Here is a 19,672-nt window from a genome sequence, read left to right on the forward strand (position 1 = left end):
TGAACAAAGTAATTGGATTCCACTAGACTAAGTGATGGGGTTGCTGGACAAAGTGATGAGGTTCTACTAGGCAAAGTGACTGGGTTCTACTAAAAAAAAAAGTGATTGTGTTATACTAGAAAATGAGAGGGATTTCTACTAGAAAAAGTACAAGGTTTCCAGACAAAATGGCGAGGCTTCACTAGACAGAGTGAAGGGGTTCTATTAGATAAAGTGATAGGACTGTTGGACAAAGTGATAGGGTCGAAGTGCCATGGTTCTATTAAACAAAGTGACAATGTTTCATTAGGCAAAGTGACAGGGTTGTGGGTCAAATTGACCTGGTTCAACTAGAAGAAGTGACAAGGTTGTCAAACAAAATGAATGGGTTTCACTAGATAAAGTGACGGATTGTTGGACAAAGTGATCGGGTTCCACTAGACAAAGTAATAGGGTTGTTAGATGAAGTGAATGAATTCCACTAAACAAAGTGATGAGATTGTAGGAAAAAATAGCAAAGTTCCATTAAACAAATTGATGGGGTTGCTAGACAAAATGACGAGATTCTACTAGAAAAAGTGATGAGGTTATCAAACAAAGTGACAAAGTTCTACTAGACAAAGTAATGGAATTACAATAGACAAAATGACGAGGTTTAACTAAACAAAGTGATGGGATTGTTGGACAAAGTTAAGGGGTTGTTAGAGATTTTGGAGTCGATTCTATATAGATGCCGATTGCCTATGATAGCATATTGAAAAAAGTTCTTCTACTCGTAAGCAAGGGGAGGCCCACTGTGTTGTTTATGAGAAATCCACCCTGTCAATCCATGATCTAGAAAAACGGATAGATGGGGTGGACTTCTCACAAAGATTGCGGTGGGCCTCTCTAGCCTCTTCATGGGAGAATTTCCAGCAACACGATGTCACAGGCAATCATCGTCCATTTAATATAATCATTAGGTGGGTACTTGAAAATTCAAAGTTGGACGTTTCTCTCAAATATTTTCTTTGGTGTGACCCATATAAATCACAAGTCAACCAAATTTTTTGGATTCAGGCTTAAATTGGGATTACCCATCTGTCAGAGTGGATTTTGTATGCACATTATGGTGGGCCGCACTAAAAATCCAGCCCAATGTCCCTCTAGAGTTTATTTAAGGAAAAATTATTTGTATGGGATGTGGTTTTATATTTTGACGGGGCCCACCGTGATGTTTATATGCAAGATCCACTACGACCATTGGCTATTAAGTATATATTAGGCTTAAAGATTAAATAACAAAAATCTGATTGACTTTTGTGGTGAGCTGCACCAAAGGAAATAGTTGGAAGAGTGATGCCTACACGTGATTTTTAAAGGGCCCGCCATAATACTTATATGAAATCCACTCCAACTACTAGATTATACAAAAAGAAAAGGGCATGTGGCCTAAAAATTGTGCCTATACATGAATCACTTGGGCCACACTAATGCAAACAGTTTCAAAGGTCCCTGTACACTGTTTTTAATCATGTGGTCAACCTAAATCATAAATGGCCCATGGCTTAACATAGGGTGACACACCTAATAGTTGGGGTTGATTTTACATAGGCATCACAGTGGGACTCAACCGCAGCCACCCAGTCATTTCCTCTTATCGGCGGTTATGATAGGACCGGAATTGGACTGCCAAGGTATCACACACCACTCGCGGTGGTACGGTATTGTGTGCTATTGGAAAAGCTCTATGCACTCCACCCTGATGTATGTGTTTTATCCATGTCGTTGATCCAGTTTTACATATCATTTTAGTGCATGAACATAGAATTGAGGTAGATACAAATCTTAGGTGACATTTTAGTGCATAAGCGTAAAATTAAGGGAGATACAAATCTTAGGTGGACCACACCATAGGAAACAGGGGTGATTGGATGCCCACTATTAAAATTTTCTTGGGGGATATAAAAGTCTTCTATCAAGTTGAAGCTGATATTTATATTTTCTTTAAATCCACATTTTTAAAACCCTTTTTTTCACATGTACTCACACATCCCACGCAGGCCTGTGCACTCACGCTACAATGGGTGCTCAAGCCCATGGCCTTGACCTCGTGTTGAAACTCTTGTGAGTCTACCCATGAGGCTACATCTTTGTGACCTTATCAACAAGTTGGATGGCAAACAAATGATAATGTAGGCTTGGGAAGTTTTTAATGGTGGGTGTTGATTCACCACATGAAATTTGGATCTTCCTCACTTTTGGGCTCATGCCCTATTATAGGCTGGCAAAATGGATGGACATCGTGAATAAAACACTCCATCATGGTGGGGCCCACATAGATTGTTTAAGCTCACTTGGATGTATATATTATATATCTATGTCATCCATCCATTTTGCCATTTCATTATAGGAAAAACAGATCCAAATCGTGGTTGACCATGTCATAAGAAATAAAAGTCATTGGCTATTAAAAACTTTTTCAGCCCACAAAGGTTTTAAATAACTGATATTTTTGTGTTTACCCTTCATTTGGGTCGTGTGACCTTATCAACAACAGGTTGTATGGCAAATAAATATTATGGTGGACACTAGGAAGTTTTCAATAGTGGCCATTCAATGACCATTGTTTGATCTGTGTGGTCCACCTGAGACTTTTATCTGCTTTACTTTTCGGACAATGTGCTAAAATAATTAGGACAAATGGATGAATGACATAGACAATGCATACATCAAGTTGGGCCCACCGTAAAGCTCCCATTGGTATCACTAGATCTTAGGCTGCAGCAAAGGGGCATCACTGAATAAGGTACTGGAACCTAAGGTGCCGTTTGGATGCATGTAAAGTCTTTAAGTAAAGGGATTACAGGTAATCTGATAATTACAAAGACTGTTTGGATGTATATATTTTCCTGTAAAGCCTTTACAGCTGTAAACATATTACAACTTTTAGCTGTAATTTGAAACTATGGTAAAGTTTTTACAGCTAAAAAGCCATTGTTTATATTAAAACACAATGTTTAGCATACACTCATGATATATGGAGCCCACCGTAATATGCACGTACTTTCCTTGATGCTCTCTTGTGGTCTTAAAAATATAGCTCCTCTATTGTCAAATGAACCACCCGAGGGGAGAATGGGACGTTCACCATTAAAAACTTTTAAATTGCATTTGGGGCCATTGTGCTGGGATGGTTAATACACATGATATATGAAGCCCACCTTAATATGTATAGTACATCCAATCAATCCATCATGTACTTCCCTTGATGCTCTCTTATGGCCTTAAAAAACCACTCGGCCATTGTCAAATGGACCACACCAGTTTCGCCATTAAAAAATTTTAGATTGCTTTTGAGGCTCACTAGGCTAGGTGAAAGATGTTCAATCTACTTAGTATGTGATTTGTAAATTTTGGAAGGTTCACCATCCAAGCTCTATAATATGAATACCTGCTATTAATTGTAAACCCTTTAGAAGTTATCCAAACATGCTATATATTTACATATAAATAAATTATCACGCGCAAAAACAATACGAAATATCATGTAAACCGGTTATAGCTGATACAGTTTTAAAATAGTGGATTTATAACTAAAAAAATTACATACATCCAAACAAACCCTACCATTCGTTATCAATCAACCATTTTTTTTGTAAATTTATTTTTATCTTTTTAAATTAATATGCTGATGTCAGCACAGATGATGTGTCACTTGTGAGCTGGAAAGGACAATCTCCCTCCTTTCCTTCCAGTCTCTACTCTCTAGTAACTCCAAGGGGAGAAAGATGTCATTGCTTGCGTCAACGGAATCTTTATCGACGGAAAGCAGATTGGGTAATGTTGGTACGCTGTAGTGCAGTGAGTAGACTCTTCCGGTGACATTATGTATGTGTCTCATCGACACCGTCCATTCATATCATTTTAAGGGGACGTGGATTGGCTGGTGACCCTGCCACTAGCCAATGGCTAGTGATCAGTGCCATGTATGCCCACCATGATAGATGTGTTTTATCCATGCTGTTCATTTTTTTTCATATCATTTTATGGTATGAGCCAAAAAAGAGGTAGATCAAAATCTCAAGTGGACCGCATTACATAAAACAATATTAATTGAATGCTGATCATTAAAAAAAATTGAAAGCCACAAAAGTTTTGAATCAAGTTGATAATTGTTTTTATCCTTTATCTAAGTTTGTATCACCTAAATCAACAAGTTTTATATCAAATAAGCCAGAGGTTTTTAATGGTATAAATTCAATCACTGCTATTTTCTTGTGGTGTGGTTCACCTTGATATTTAGATTTGTCTTATTTTTAAGATCACGCCTTAAAATAATTTGGAGAAATTGGTGGAGGGCATGGACAAAACAAATACCTTATGATGAGGCCGACAGATCACCTAGCACTGGATGGTAGCAACGTCTCTAGCCAAACTAGTGGCATTTCAGGGCACGTGCATATCCTTGGATCACACCACAGGAAACAAAGTGAGTTGAATGCTGGCATTGAAAACTTCCCCGGCCACATAAGTTTTGGATAAGCTAATATTGTCTTTTGATTCATATGGAATTGGATCCTATACTTGCCACAAGCAAGAAAATCCTGTTTGTTGGAATCTAATTAGGTAACATTATCTCATCACACATTGCATTTAGGGTTCATTTGATTTTTCAAATCTCATGTAAATGCCTAATGAATTAGTAGTTATTATTTCTCGAACCCATTTGAAAATGCAATTACATTTCAATTTTAAAAATCGAGTAAAAAAGATTAGTTTAAATTTTTGGGCCCCACTTTGATATATAAGATATATCTGTGTTGTCTATCCATTTTAGCGTAACATTTTGACGCATGAGCCAAAAAATAAGACTGATTCAACACTCAAGTTGCTTATACTAAAGGAAATAGTGGCATCGATAAGTTTTTAACGATAGATGTTCGATTCCCTAAATCTTGCGGTGTGGTCCACTTGAGCTTTGTATCAACCTCATTTTTTTGGTTAAGCCATAAATTTAGCTGGCATAATAGATGGACGGTGTGGATACCACATGCATCAAGGTGGCCCCCAAATATACTTCATAGTGTCCTCTATTTTTTAGCTAAAAAAGTAACTGTCAAATCAAGCACAGGTAACAACCCTGCAATTATTGAGAGAAATAATCATTAATCCCATTTGCCGTGTATTTACGATCAGTTTAGAAAATCAAACACGCCCAATGTAACCGTGTTGACAACATCAATGATAATGTGGACCAATAATAAGAAACTGAATTTTTGGGGTGGGCATCAAATCGAGTCGGACCGGATTGGCTCATTCTAGCATTGCATTCACTAAAATTCAATATCCGCCGCCTGCAATTGCATATGGGAATTTTGACCATTGAATACCATTTATGATGGAAAAAATGCTACAAATTCCCGTCAGGCCATCCAAACGCTCTCCATCCCAACTTCCTATTTTTCACATACCAACGATCAAACACCTTGCCAGCAGAACCCCTTTCTCTCCCATTTCTCCACCGATTTCAAATCTCTTTTGCTCTAATGGCGGATGAAATAATCCTCTTGGATTGCTGGGCTAGCCCTTTTGGGATGCGAGCTAGAATTGCCTTGGCCGAGAAAGGGATCGACTACGAATACAAGGAAGAAAACCTCCCAGACAAGAGCCCTCTCCTGCTGAAATCCAACCCCGTTCACAAGAAAATCCCTGTTTTGATCCATGGTGGAAAATCCATCTGTGAATCTCTCATCATCGTCCAATACATCGATGAGGTGTGGAAGGGGAAATCACCGGTGCTGATGCCCGCAGATCCTTACGACCGTGCGAATGCGAGGTTTTGGGCAGATTTCGTCGACAAGAAGGTGAGCCTCGTTCTTGATCTTTTTAAAGCAAGCTATCCATTGATCGAACGGTTAGGATCGTACACTGAGGCATTTTAAGTGGTGTCCTGTTGCTTGGACGGTTGGGATTAGTTCGCTGCGCGTGCGCACGTGCATGCTAGTGATGGTTTCAAAACAGTTTCATTGACAAAAGCTCAAGTTCGCACAAATGCTTTTAAGACTTGCCGACGCTCCGATCTTTGATCCAGACCGTCTATTCGATCTGGTTCACTCATTTAGGTCCACCATGAAAAATTCCAACCGATCAGTGTATTATTTGCATTTAATCAAATCCCGGTAATTTGACGGTTTGAATTATATATTTTTTTTTCGAGGTGACCCACGGAAAGTGGGTTTAACCTAAGAAACGGTCGAGATTGATGATTCAGAAAAGATCGGGCCCGTGAAAATATTATTGAGACCGGTCACTCCATTTACGCAGCTATGTGTGGGGCCCACCGTGATTTCTAAATGCCATCCAATCCATTCACATGGATGGCTATAGAAAACAAGGTCAAATCATGGATGGACTGGATTATCTAGATAGTAGCCAATGAGTAGTGTTGCAAAAATATTGATTTTTATAAAATACATTTTAATAATAAAAAATAATATATGATATATAAAAAGTTGTTTTGAAAAAACACCGTTTCATGGGTTTTTAGGAATAGTCTCACATGGGAAAGGGAAGAAAAGAAAAAATGGTTTAAATGAAAGTAGTGGAGTATTATAATATTTACTCGCCTAGTCCAAGGACTATGGACCTTGTGTGTTCCAGTGCGTACGCTCGTGCTCAGGCTTTGTACATGGGCACGGGCTCGGTGCGAGGGTGTGGGCATGTGAGGCAGTGTGGCTGTAGAGGCGCTAGTGGCGCACTTTGCACTTCGCACATCCGCATCGTGTCGCAGAGGGTAGATTAGAAGACTGAGAGAGATATCCCTTAGTATATATAGATGGACTGAAAAGAAGTGTTGCAGCAGAAACTGTGACAGCTGTGCCATTAGTGTAGAGACCAGCTGTAACTGCTGCATGGCTACCCCAATAGTTAGAAAACAGCTAGCTGCTATCTCACAACAGTCAGCATACAGTAGATTAATGGCCATGCACAACAGCCATAAAACGGCTAGTTTTCCAACAGCCAGAAATGGCTTAATGGAATTTATGTCTCTGGACTATAACCCTCTAGCCACCATAGCCTATAAAAGGAGGGTCTGGATGGGTTTCCAAACTATCTCTCAACCCACTCCAGCAGACCCATACAAATTGAGATACAACTTACTACTTTTCTCCAATACTCCAGTGGTTCCACCAAGACAGCAAGGGTTGAACCTTTGATAGAAGAACAGACCAATGGTGTGGTCTAGAACGATTCATCTGAACCAGTGGCTGAAGAACTGACCAGTGCAATCGTCTAAATCAAAAGGAATTTCTTCTCTTTCTTTCTTTTTTGGATTTTTCGTATATTGTAATTCTGACAGATAGAGTGTATAAGAGTTCCATTTAGTGAACCTTTATGTTTGTTGAACGCAGACCCACACCAAGCTAGTCGTATCCTAGAAGCGGTTTGCTTGTAACCTATCAGCATACTCAATTCACTTGAGTAGGGGCAAATAACGCTTTAAGGACAGCATTTCAGATGTGCTTCAGCCTGTCCTGATTTCAGATTATTTTGCAATTTTTCGGTTTCCACATTATAAATAAAAATATTAATCTGTATAATTTACAACAATCTTAAAGCGTTATTTTGTAATGGAAGCCGACAGTGTTTCATCCATCAAGCTGATGAATCAGAACTTGATACGTCTTGATCGGTTCGATGGAACCAATTTTACGAGGTGGCAAGACAAGATAAAATTTCTTCTGACGGCGCTAAAGATCTATTACATATTATATCCAAATTTGCAAGCACTACCTGAAGCATCCAACAACGACACACCTGAACAAGTGATTGCTCGCACCAAAAGAGCCGAAGACGAACTCTTGTGTCAAGGACACATTCTGAACGCTCTCTCCAACCGTCTGTATTATCTATACCAACAGACGTCATCAGCAAAGGAGATCTGGGCCGCTCTGGAATTCAAATATAAGGCTGAAGAAGAAGGTACCAAAAAGTTTCTCATCGCCAGGTATTTTGACTTCAGTATAGTAGATAATAAACCGTTGCTGCCTCAAATCCAAGAACTGCAGCTAATAGTAAACCAAATCAAAGCGATAAAAATCGATCTTCCTGAATCATTCCAAATCGGGGCTATAATCGCCAAATTGCCACCGATGTGGAATGACTATAAAAAGAAGTTGTTACATAAAACTGAGGACCACACATTAGAACAAATCCAAAAACACTTTGGAATTGAGGAAAAATCCTGTAATCGCGACAAAAAGAATGATAACCAGAATGCATCATCCAAAGTACATGCAGTAGAGAATACTAATAACAAATATCCCGAGAAGGACGATTCCCTGAAACCCAATAAAGGGAAATCCAAGAAAAACACTCAAAAGAAGAACGGAAAGTTCAAAGGCCCATGCCATGTCTGTGGAAAAATCGGGCACTATGCTTGAGTATGCCGATATCGCATATCTAAAAAAGAAGCAAGTGCAGTAGAAGAAGGCGATATCGTAGCTATGATCACTGAGGTGAATACCATCCAAGGCAAAGTTCCAGGGTAGTGGTATGATACTACCGCTACTGTACATGTATGCTACGACAAATCAGCCTTCAAAACCTATGAGGAATTGACCGATGGTCAAGAAGTCCAAATGGATAATGAAGTCCGATCAAAGGTCGTCGGCAAAGGAATTGTCGACTGATATTCACCTCTGGAAAGAAAGTGATTCTGATTAATGTACCGCACGTCCCAGACATGAGGCGAAACTTAGTTTCTCGAGATCTTCTGGGAAAATCAGGCATACGAGTGGTGTACGAGTCAGGTAAACTGATTCTGTCCAAGAATGAGAATTTTGTCGAAAAGAGATATACATGTAATTGGATGGTTAAGTTTTCTTTAAATGAAAGTAGCAATTCTGCGTATATGGTTGAATCTGCTAAACTGTGGCATGATAAGCTAGCCCATATAGGGTATAGTACCTTGAAGTTCATGGCTAAAAATGGTTTAATCTTATACATAGATAATAAAACCGATAAATGTGAAGTGTGCATAAGATCCAAAATGACGAAGAAACTTTTTCCAAGTATTGAAATAATCTCAAGTATTGGATCTTGTGCACAGTGATATCTGTGAGTTAAATGTCATTCTTACTCGTGGAGGTAAACGGTACTTTAAAACCTTTATAGATGATTGCTTTAGATATGTGTATGTTTATCTGTTAAAGAGCAAAGATGAATCATTAAATATGTTTAAAATATATGAAGCAGAAGTAGAAAATCAACTAAATAAGAAGATAAAAATTCTCCGTAGCGATAGAGGACGAGAATACTTTTCCAATGAATTCGATAACTTTTGTGAAGAACATGAACTAATACATCAATGTACAATGCCATACACACCTCAACAAAATGGAATAGCTGAAAGGAAGAATAGAACATTAGTAGAAATGATCAACTCAATGCTGATAAGAGCAAAGTTGCCACTAAGTCTATGATGTGAGGCACTGCTTGCAGCATACCATATAATAAACAGAATTCCGTCTAAAAAATATAAAATATCTCCATATGAAACATGGAGAGGTAGAAAACCTAACTTAGGATATCTAAAAGTGTGGGGGTGTCTTACGTATTGCAGAACCCCTGATCCAAAAAGAACTAAGTTAAGACCAAGAGCTATTAAGTGCGCCTTCGTAGGGTATGCACAAAATAGTAAAGCTTATAAACTTCTAGACATAGAGTCTAATATAATAATAGAATCAAGAGAAGTTGAGTTCTTTGAGAACTTACTATCCTTGGAGTCAAAGGATAATGAAATCCAAACTCCTAATAGCGAATCATATAGCACAGCTCCACAGATAGTGAAAGCTCCTGTTGAACCTCGTAGGAGTCAAAGGACAAGAATAGAGAAGAGTCTAGGAGATGACTATATAGACTCACAACGCGTTATTTTCTATCTTGTAAAAGGAGATAGAAAAAATGTTATAAAAAAAAATACCTATAGTAATGACTATAGAAGATGATCCTAAAACATATAAAGAGGCCGTATCCTATAGAGACTCAGCTTTCTGGAAAGAAACTATAAACGATGAAATAGAATCCATACTATCAAACTAAACATGGGAACTAGTAAACTTACCTCCAGGTTTTAGACCCATAGGTTGTAAGTGGGTATTTAGGAAGAAATATCACACGAATGGGACTATCTAAACTTTTAAAACTCGACTAGTAGCTAAGGGTTTTAGACAAAAAGAATGGATAAATTACTTTGACACATACTCTCCTGTAGCTAGGATAACATCCATTAGGATATTATTTGCACTAGCTTCTATACATCATCTTCACATCCACCAAATGAATGTAAAAACCGCATTTCTGAATGGTGACCTTAATGAGGAGGTATATATAGAACAACCTAAAGGTTTCGTTCTACCAGGAAATGAAAATTAAGTATGTCGATTAGTCAAATCTTTGTATGGATTAAAACAAGCACCAAAACAGTGACATGAGAAGTTTGATTCCAAAATACTATCTCATGGTTTCATGCATAATGTAGTTGACAAATGCATATATTCTAAAGTAGATGGTAGTTATATTGTTATTGTTTGTCTGTATATTAATGACATGTTAATCATAAGTAATAAAATGGAAGGTGTAATTGAAACAAAGAGGTTTCTATCTTTCGTATTCAAAATGAAAGATCTTGGACAAGTTGATACCATCCTAGGTATCAAAGTTAAAAACATTGTGGGGGTTATGTTTTGTGTCAATGTTATTATATTGAGAAGATACTAAACAAGTTTAACCATCTAAATATAAATGAAGCAAAAACTTCATTCGATTTAAGTATCAAGCTAAAAGAAAATACTGGAAGAACAGTTACACAATTAGAATATGCGAGTGTTATAGAGAGTCTTATGTATGCTATGTAATGCACTAAACCTAATATCGCATATGCTGTGAGTAAACTTAGTAGGTTTACTAGTAACCCCAGTACTGAATACTGGAATGCAATCAGAAGAGTCCTTGGTTACTTAAAGGCAACTTAGGACTATTTTATTCAGAATTTCCTACTGTATTGGAAGGATATACCGATGCGAGCTGGATATCGAGTGCATGAGACAATAAGTCTACTACAGGGTGGGTATTCACCCTAAGAGGTGCAGTTGTATCTTAGGGATCCAAAAAACAGACTTGCATAACGCATTCGACTATAGAGTCTGAATTTATAGCCCTGGCTGCAACAGGCAAAGAGACTGAGTGACTAAGAGATCTTCTATTAGAAATTCCTTTCTATGTAAAGCCTACATCGGCTGTGTCACTACATTGTGATAGTGAAGCCACATTAGCTAGAGCCTATAGAGGCACATATAATAGTAAGTCTAGACATATCAGTCTTCAACATGATTATGTCAGACAATTAATTCGAGATGGAATCATTGCTATTTCTTATGTGAAATCAAGCAATAACCTAACAGATACTTTCACTAAACCTCTACCGAGAGAGGCAGTAAAGGCTACATCTAGAGGAATGGGATTGAAACTCTTCAACAAAAGTTCCACCAGTGATGGTAACCCAACCTAAAGTCAGAAAATCTCTAATTTTGAGTTTAATGGATAGGAACAAGTCACTGATATGTGGAAAGTTTTTAGCACTAAATTATATAACCTCATCTATAATAGATAAGTGTTGAGCGTTACAAAAGAAGGTTGAGTCTTAGAACTCTTAATGAAATTCAGTCTATAAGGACAAGTGTCTTATAGTAACGGAGACACTGGAAGGATTTCACCTATATGAACGTAGAGATGGCGCCGTCTCTCATAAGAGTTAGGAGTTTTCTCTCGGAATCGTTCACGAATTAGGATAAACACATGACCATTAAATGTGTTGAGCAAGATTGTGGAACTCTAACAAACACATAACGAATATGTGTGTGGTTTCTCCGACTCTGTCATTTAGGAATAACTGATTCAACGCTACGGCTACCAGTCATTTCGACAGAGTTTTGAGATACTTACACTGAGGAAAGATTAAAATCGAAAGATATCTTTCTTTATGCATATAAGTTAATTATTCTGGCAGAATTGTTTAACCGAGAAAATATATGTTATAAAAAATCAAGTGGGGGATTGTTGCAAAAATATTGATTCTGATAAAATATATTTTAATAATAAAAAATAATATATAATATATAAAGAGTTGTTTTGAAAAAACACCGTTTTGTGGGTTTTTAGGAATAATCCCACATGAGAAAGGGAAGAGAAGAAAAAATGGTTTAAATAAAAACAGTGGAGTATTATAATATTTACTTACCTAGTCCAAGGACTATGGTTTAAATGAAAATGGTTTAAATGAAAACAGTGGACTATAGACACTGGAACACCCGCGCGCGCACTTGCACTTGGGTTCGGGCACTGGCACAGGCTCGAGCTCGGAATCGGACTCGGACTCGGTCAAGGTCATGGTCATGGGCTCGGTGCGAGGGCGTGGGCATGGGAGGCAGTATGGTTGTAGAGGCGCTAGTAGCGCACTTTGCACTTCGTATGTCCGCATCGTGTCGCAAAGGGTCACTCCTTCGTGACCTTGAACGAACCGGAGTGAGACATGTGCGAGTCGCGGTGCTACTAAGTGGCTAAGACGGGTGACTGGTTGGCAGAGATACTAGAGGACTGAGAGAGATATTCCTCAGTATATATAGAGGGACTGAAAAGAGCTGTTGCAGCAGAAACTGTAACAGTTGTGCCATTAGTGCAGAGACCAGCTGTAACTGCTGCATGGCTAGCCTAACAGCTAGAAAACGGTTAACTGCTGTCTCACAACAGTCAGCATGCAACAGATTAATGGTCATGCACAACAGTAAAAAACGGCCATAAAAAGGCTAGTTTTCCAACAACCAGAAATGACTTAATGGAATTTATATTTTTGGACTATAACCCCCTAGCCACCATATCCTATAAAAGGAAGGTCTGGATGGGTTTCCAAACCATCTCTCAACCCACTCCAGCAGACCCATATGAATTGAGACATAGCTCACTACTTCTCTCTAATACTCCAGTGATTCCAACAAGACAGCAAGGGTTGAACCTTTGCTAGAAGAACAGACCAACGATGTGGTCTAGAACGGTTCATCTGAACCAGTGGCTAAAGAACTTACCAGTGCAATGGTCTAAATCAAAAGGAATTTCTTCTCTTTCTTTCTTTTTTGGGATTTTTTCTATATTGTAATTCTGCCAGATAGAGTGTATAAGAGTTCCATTTGGTGGGCCTTCGTGTTTGCTGAACGTAGACCCACATTAGGCTAGTCGTATCCTAGAAGCGGTTTGTCTGTAACCTATCAGCATACTTAATTCACTTGAGTAGAGGCAAATAATGTTTTAAGAACAGCGTTTCAGACGTGCTTCAGCCTGTCCTAATTTCAAATTATTTTGCAATTTTTTGGTTTCCACATTATACAGAAATATATTAATCTATATAATTTACAACAAGTAGTGTTCTGAGCTTAATGGACCGTTCAGATCGTTCGATTGGACTGTCCAAGTGAATCGAAGCAACTAGGAGCGTTATAACTTACAGTACTCTCAGGGAGCATTTCTCTATATGTTACGGGATCACCGTCCCCTTGTTATCGGAAGCTGTGTGGGACCATAGAGATGCCCGTTATAAATCCACGCCGTCCGTTGGTTTTGCAAGACAAAAGTAGGGCAACAATCTAAAAATCAGGCAGATCCAATACTCATGTAAGTCATACCATACGAAACAACGGGGATTAAACGCCTACCATTGAAAACTTTGTGGGGACCACAGAAGTTTTGTATCAGGATTATCTCTGTAACTACAGTTTATCTGAGTGGTAATAACCCTATGGACGGTTTGGATGGGATATGAACATCATGGTCCGCTCATGGACGTTTCCGTTCTTACTGTTTCGTTTTGTGTGGCCCACCTAAGTTTTGGTTTCTGCCTAATTTTTAGATTCCTGTCTTACAGTAGTTTTGCAAAACAGATGGACAGAGTGGATTTGTCACCGCTCTATGTGTGGATATGCTTCCATATCAGGTAATCATCATGGAGTGGTCCACCTTTTGTCAGATGGGATAGTCTTTTATTTGAACGAGGATTGGCTACTGACACTGCCAACCAGTCGGTGCTCTATGGTCCCCACCATATGTCCATCCATTACGTCATTTTGTGGCAGTAGCCCAAAATTGAAGTAGGGCCACAATTACACCCTGATTCATAACCTCAAGTGGTAGATTGAGCGAAAGATACCTCGTTTCAAGAAAGAGGTCTTAGTATCGAATTCCTACTGGGGTGGCTAATAGTGACGTGTGAACTGACAGGGCAGTGTACTAACAACCTAACCGTAAACCAAAAAAAAATAAAGTAGGTCCACATTTCAAGTGGATAAGTCATAAGAAATAATGTTAATTGAATGTCTACCATAAAAAACTTCTTAGAGGCTAAAAATGTTTTGCTGATATTTATTAAGTCTCTGTCTTTTTATCCATATGTGCATGACTTAATTAATGGGATGGATGTCAAATAAACATTATAATGGGCCTTATGAGGTTTTTAATGGTGAACATTCAGTCACCTTATAATGGGCCTTATGAGGTATTTGTGGTCCACTTAAAATTTAGATCTACTTCATTTTTATATAAAGTACAAAGCTACTAGCAGCAATAGTAGCTGGTCTGAATTTGTTTTATATTTATTTTGCTCATTTGTTAGGCCAGCTCATGCCTTCTTAAAAATGGGACTTTTATTTTATGCTTGGTACAGGGATGAGTGTGATTTGATTGGATGGCAAGCCCATGTTTGATATAAGATTTATATTGCTGAACAACTTTCAATCATGCCTTGCACAATACATATCCGACAATAGACTGTCTAGTCAAATTCCACTGCAACATGTATAAATGGAGAAAGGGGATTGCTCACCAACCTCGGTGGTGTATAATATGGCAAAGTTTTGTGAGCCCCGGCTAGCATAATGTATAGTATTATGTCCTTTTCATCCTTCCATTTTGTGAAAATGAGGTAGATCCAAACATCAAGTGGACCACATCACAAAAAACACTCCTGATTAGGTACCTACCATTGAAATTTTATTGAAATGGTAGAAGTTGCTTTAGAACAATCTGATATGTATATTCTCTTCAGTAGGTCGGTGTGACCTTATGAACTTGTTAGATGGCAAATAAACATCATGGTAGGCCCTTGGAAGGTTTAAAAGGTGGGTGTCCTTGTCCCTACTATTTTAGGTGGTGTGGTCCACATGAGGTTCGGATTTGCCTTATTTCAGGGCTAATGCCTTAAAAAGAACCCACAAAATGGGGAAGGTGGGTGTCCTTGTCCCCACTATTTTAGGTGGTTGCCTTATTTTAGGGCTAATGCCTTAAAAAGAACCCACAAAATGGGGAAGTAGATTGGCTGGTGTACCACACACCAGCTATATAGCTGGTGTAGGTACGTGTGCGAAGACGAGCGCTTCCTCGAGCTCCAAGTTATACCAACGGTTCAAAGGAAATCAAAGTTACATTGCCCTACAACCGTGTATTTATTATATCCACACTGTTCATTCATTTTTTGAGATCATTTTAGAGTACTATCAAAAAAATGAATCATATCCAAAGATCAAATGGATCACACCACAAATAGGAGCGGAGATAATGATTTTCACTGTTAAAATTTTCTTAGGGCCCACCAAAATGTTTATTTTCCATCCAATCTGTTCAGAAAGTCACAAGGACATGGAAGAAGAATAAAAACAAATTTCATATTGATCCAAAACTTCTGTGAAAGTGTTTCAATGGCAGACGTTCAATCCCCCACTGCATTTTGAAGTGTGGTCCACTTGATGGTTATATCTGTCTTATTTTTCATCTCAAGCTTTACAACAAGCTTGCAAAATGGATGGACGGTTTGAATATAATACATACCTCATGATGGGACCCACAGAACTTGCTGACGTCAATACACCAGCTAAATAGCTGGTGTGTGGTACACCATCCAAACCGCTTTCCAAAATGGAATGACACGGTATGGATATATAACGGTGAAGCTCCCGGAACTTTGCCACATCAACACACCACCCAAACTCAGCGGTCTGTGGCATGCCCCGGACTCATTCCGAGTCCAAAAAACTCAGTCAGATTTAGAACTTAGGTGGGCCATATCACCAGCAACAATGGGGATTGATGAGTGGGTCTCACATAATGTTCACATTGAATTGCATTCTCTTTTGGGTCAGATCTACGACTGTGGATCGAGGATATGGAAAAACAAAGGAGAGGTGCGAGAAGCAGCAAAGAAGGAATTCATTGAGTGCTTGAAGCTGCTGGAAGGGGAGCTTGGAGAGAAGACATATTTCGGGGGCGAGAGCTTTGGGTATGTCGACGTGGCCATTGTTTCCTTCGCATGCTGGTTCCACACGTATGAGGTGCATGGGAACTTCAGCATTGAGAACGAGTGCCCGAAGCTGATAGCGTGGGTGAAGAGATGCATGGAGAAGGAGAGTGTTTCCAAGACCCTCCAAGACCCAGTCAAGGTGCATGAGTCTCTGGAAGTATGGAAGAAGAAAGTAGGGATAGAGTAGGAAGTGATGGAAGGTGGGCGAGATATGGTTTGGTATAAACGTCTCGTTGCCATTGTTAGGTGGGGAATGCATTGGTCTTTGTTTTGTGGCAATGTCTCGTTGCTATTTACTTGTTAGCTTTATATGTCTGTTTTGTGTTTGCCTTATATCAAAGAGACGTGCAAATCAAGCAAGGAAACTGGTTTTTTTTTTTTTTTTTTTTTTTTATAGCATTGTCCACCAAAGTTTTGGATCAGCCTAAAAATTAGGCTGCGTCAATTTCATAAGGTGTTACATCACATGGCCCATTCAAATTTTGGGCCCACATAATGTGTGATAAGTTCTCAAAAAATTTTCATGACAACTCATGATAATTGTGCACAGCTGAGCATTGGGATATATATATATATATATATATATATATATATATATATATATATATATATATATATGGTGGGGCACACGTAGCTTGATCTCATGAAAAGTTCCCATGAGATCAACCTTATAGTACCATTTCCCATATATATATATATGTGTGTGTGTGTGTTGTGTGTGTGTCTTGAGGCCAGTAATTTTTGACATTATAATCTTGCATTTAGAATTAGGAGCCGGCATTAGAACTGCTCAGATTTACCGTGCAAGGCACCGTGAACATGGCCTGCATCAGACTCACTTCCTTTCATTTCTTTCAAAATATCCGTAGCTCACACCAATGTATCTTTCTCTCTTCTTTTTTTCCTATTAAGCCTGCACTACTGTTTGAGAGAGGAGGCCGTAGATCAAAGGCTAAGTCCCACAATGACGATTGTGTGAAGTTTTGTGACATAAATTCCAGCACATATGTTACATTGGATCATGACGTCAGTCTAAAATTAGGTAGATTATGGAGTTGCTTTCACACCTCTCTCTCTCTCTACCTTTTGAACTAGAAAAGTAACTTATTAAGAGGTGGTGGTAGTTTGGGGGCTCATAGGTTGCGTGTGGCCCATACGCTTCCTGTGGAAAGAAAAAACTCATGTATTTGTAACACTCACGTGCCTATGGCCCTTACATTTCTATAGGAAAAAAAAAAACCTCAAAAGTATCTGTAAGGTGAACTTGCGAATAGCCTTTATGTTTCTCATATGAATAAAAAAAACTCACGTATTTGTGACGCACCAGTGTGTGTAGCCCTTACGTTTCTCATAAAGAAGAAAAAAAAAAACACTCATATATTCGTAACACACTTGCATGTAGCCCTTATATGTTTCTCGTACAAAGAAAAAACTCATGAATTTGTGATGCACACTTACATGTAGTCGTTACGTTTCTCACATAAAAATAATAATAATAATAATTAAAAAATAAAATAAAATAAAATAAAAAAATCGTGTGTTTGTAATGCACTCTTGCATATGACCCTTACATTTTTCATATAGAGGGAGAAAAAAACTCATATATTTATAACAGACACTCGTATGTAGCCCTTGTGTTTCTCTCCTCTCTTTCTTATTTTTTCTCTTGGTTCTCTCTTTCTCCCATTGCACGTGCTATATCCCTAGTTTAGGAAAAGATGCGACTGTGCCACTTGGTCACCAGTGTTTCAAGCTGTCACTTGAATCAAATTGCAAAACGTTTGAGATGTGACCAGCAACTGCAATTCCACTGATCAAACTGATGGTTGAATTGTCAAGCCATTGGTTATTGAATAAGAAAATTTACAGAGACTACAGGATAACCATGGACAAAGTAATTATGAATAAATTTTTTTTTTTTTTGGATGTCTTAAATTTATTTAGAAACAGGGTCTGTCGATGTCATCGACAAACCATTTGATATCATCGAGGGTTGTTTGATGTCATCGAACAGTTGCTCAATGCAATCGAGAATTTTCAGATATTCTCTGTTAGTTGCTAGATATATTGGTGTCATTTTTCAATGCTATCGAAGTTCCATGTGTTGTCTCTGGACTGTTTTGGCATTTGTTCGATGACATTGAAGTGGTTTCTATGTCATCAAAGGTTAAGTATCGATGACATCAGAGGATGTTTAATGACATCAAATGGTTTCGCGTAGAATTCCGCAAATCCGCCAGATCTATGGAATTTGTTTCTGATTTTGTTTGGAATTCTTCCCAGGACTATATATATGGGTGCAAAAGGGATTGGGAGGTATTACCAGGATTTCAAATTCGTCCAAGGGGTTTTCAAGGGTGTAGCAAGGGTGTGATTCGAGGTTGTTCAAATCAGGTAAACTCTCGCCTCTTGTAATTTCTATTTTTCATAATAATCATCTGTCGCTTTGTATCGTGGTTTTTCCTTAAAAGGGTTTTTTCATAATAAATCGTTGTGTTCTTTTTATGCTTGTATGATGCAATTGGATTACTTATTTAGATTCATCTCTATGTGTTTTTTGCGGTCTCCCAACAAGTGGTATCAAAGCTAACGTTGGTAAGACTCTCAGGGTTTGCTGATGCTTGTGAGGCCCATAAGATAAACGTGTTTGATCTTGAAATGTGTTTCAACAAAGATCGAATATATCTTGTTAACTTAGGTCATCAAAAATGACGTGGACCAATGAGATGCGATGACACTGGAATTTCATGTGCCTTCAACAAAGACGATTGACACTCAATTATAATTTATAAGTATCTAAGATATCAATCGGGTTCAGATTGGGTTGGGAAAGCCAAGACCTCAACCCGAACCTAACCGAAATTTTATCAAGTCGGTGTTTGTATAGCCCAAGCCTGAGATCGAACTGAATACATCCTCCCCGAGCCCAACCCAATGTTGGGTCGATCACAAGTCAATAAGGTTGAAGCCGCCTTGCTTTCAGCCTTAATTGGAGTCATCTATGTGTATGGGCGTTAATTTTTCTACAATGGTTGGCCCAACATGTAAGTTGGATGCCCAGATGAAGCAAGTCCAACCATTATGTGAGCCACCACATGAATTTAGAAGTTTTTTGGTAGTTGTCCGTGATCTTCACCCACCTAATGATGGGATTAGTTCGGCTTTTTAGGGCATCCCATCATCTAGGTGGGGCTCACTAATGCATGGTTTGGATGTCACAAATGCAACATGGTGTACCCCACGTAGGCAATACTTTATAGGCAAGTGAGTATGAGGAAATGGCGGGTCTATCATTGCATCTTGCCCAATTGA

The 19,672-nt window shown here is 38.6% G+C and overlaps 1 protein-coding gene across 1 annotated transcript; it reads left to right on the forward strand.

Annotated features, from left to right (window-relative positions):
• Nucleotides 1–5,296: 5,296 nt before the first annotated feature.
• LOC131242856 (probable glutathione S-transferase parC) lies at nucleotides 5,297–16,738 on the forward strand. Its single transcript, XM_058241786.1, has 2 exons — nucleotides 5,297–5,825; nucleotides 16,203–16,738. Exons 1-2 carry the CDS (start codon nucleotides 5,508–5,510, stop codon nucleotides 16,545–16,547), a joined length of 663 nt encoding a protein of 220 aa, XP_058097769.1. The 5' UTR covers nucleotides 5,297–5,507; the 3' UTR covers nucleotides 16,548–16,738.
• Nucleotides 16,739–19,672: the final 2,934 nt, after the last annotated feature.

Source organism: Magnolia sinica, chromosome 1 (assembly GCF_029962835.1).
Source record: "Magnolia sinica isolate HGM2019 chromosome 1, MsV1, whole genome shotgun sequence".
Classification (NCBI taxonomy): domain Eukaryota; kingdom Viridiplantae; phylum Streptophyta; class Magnoliopsida; order Magnoliales; family Magnoliaceae; genus Magnolia; species Magnolia sinica.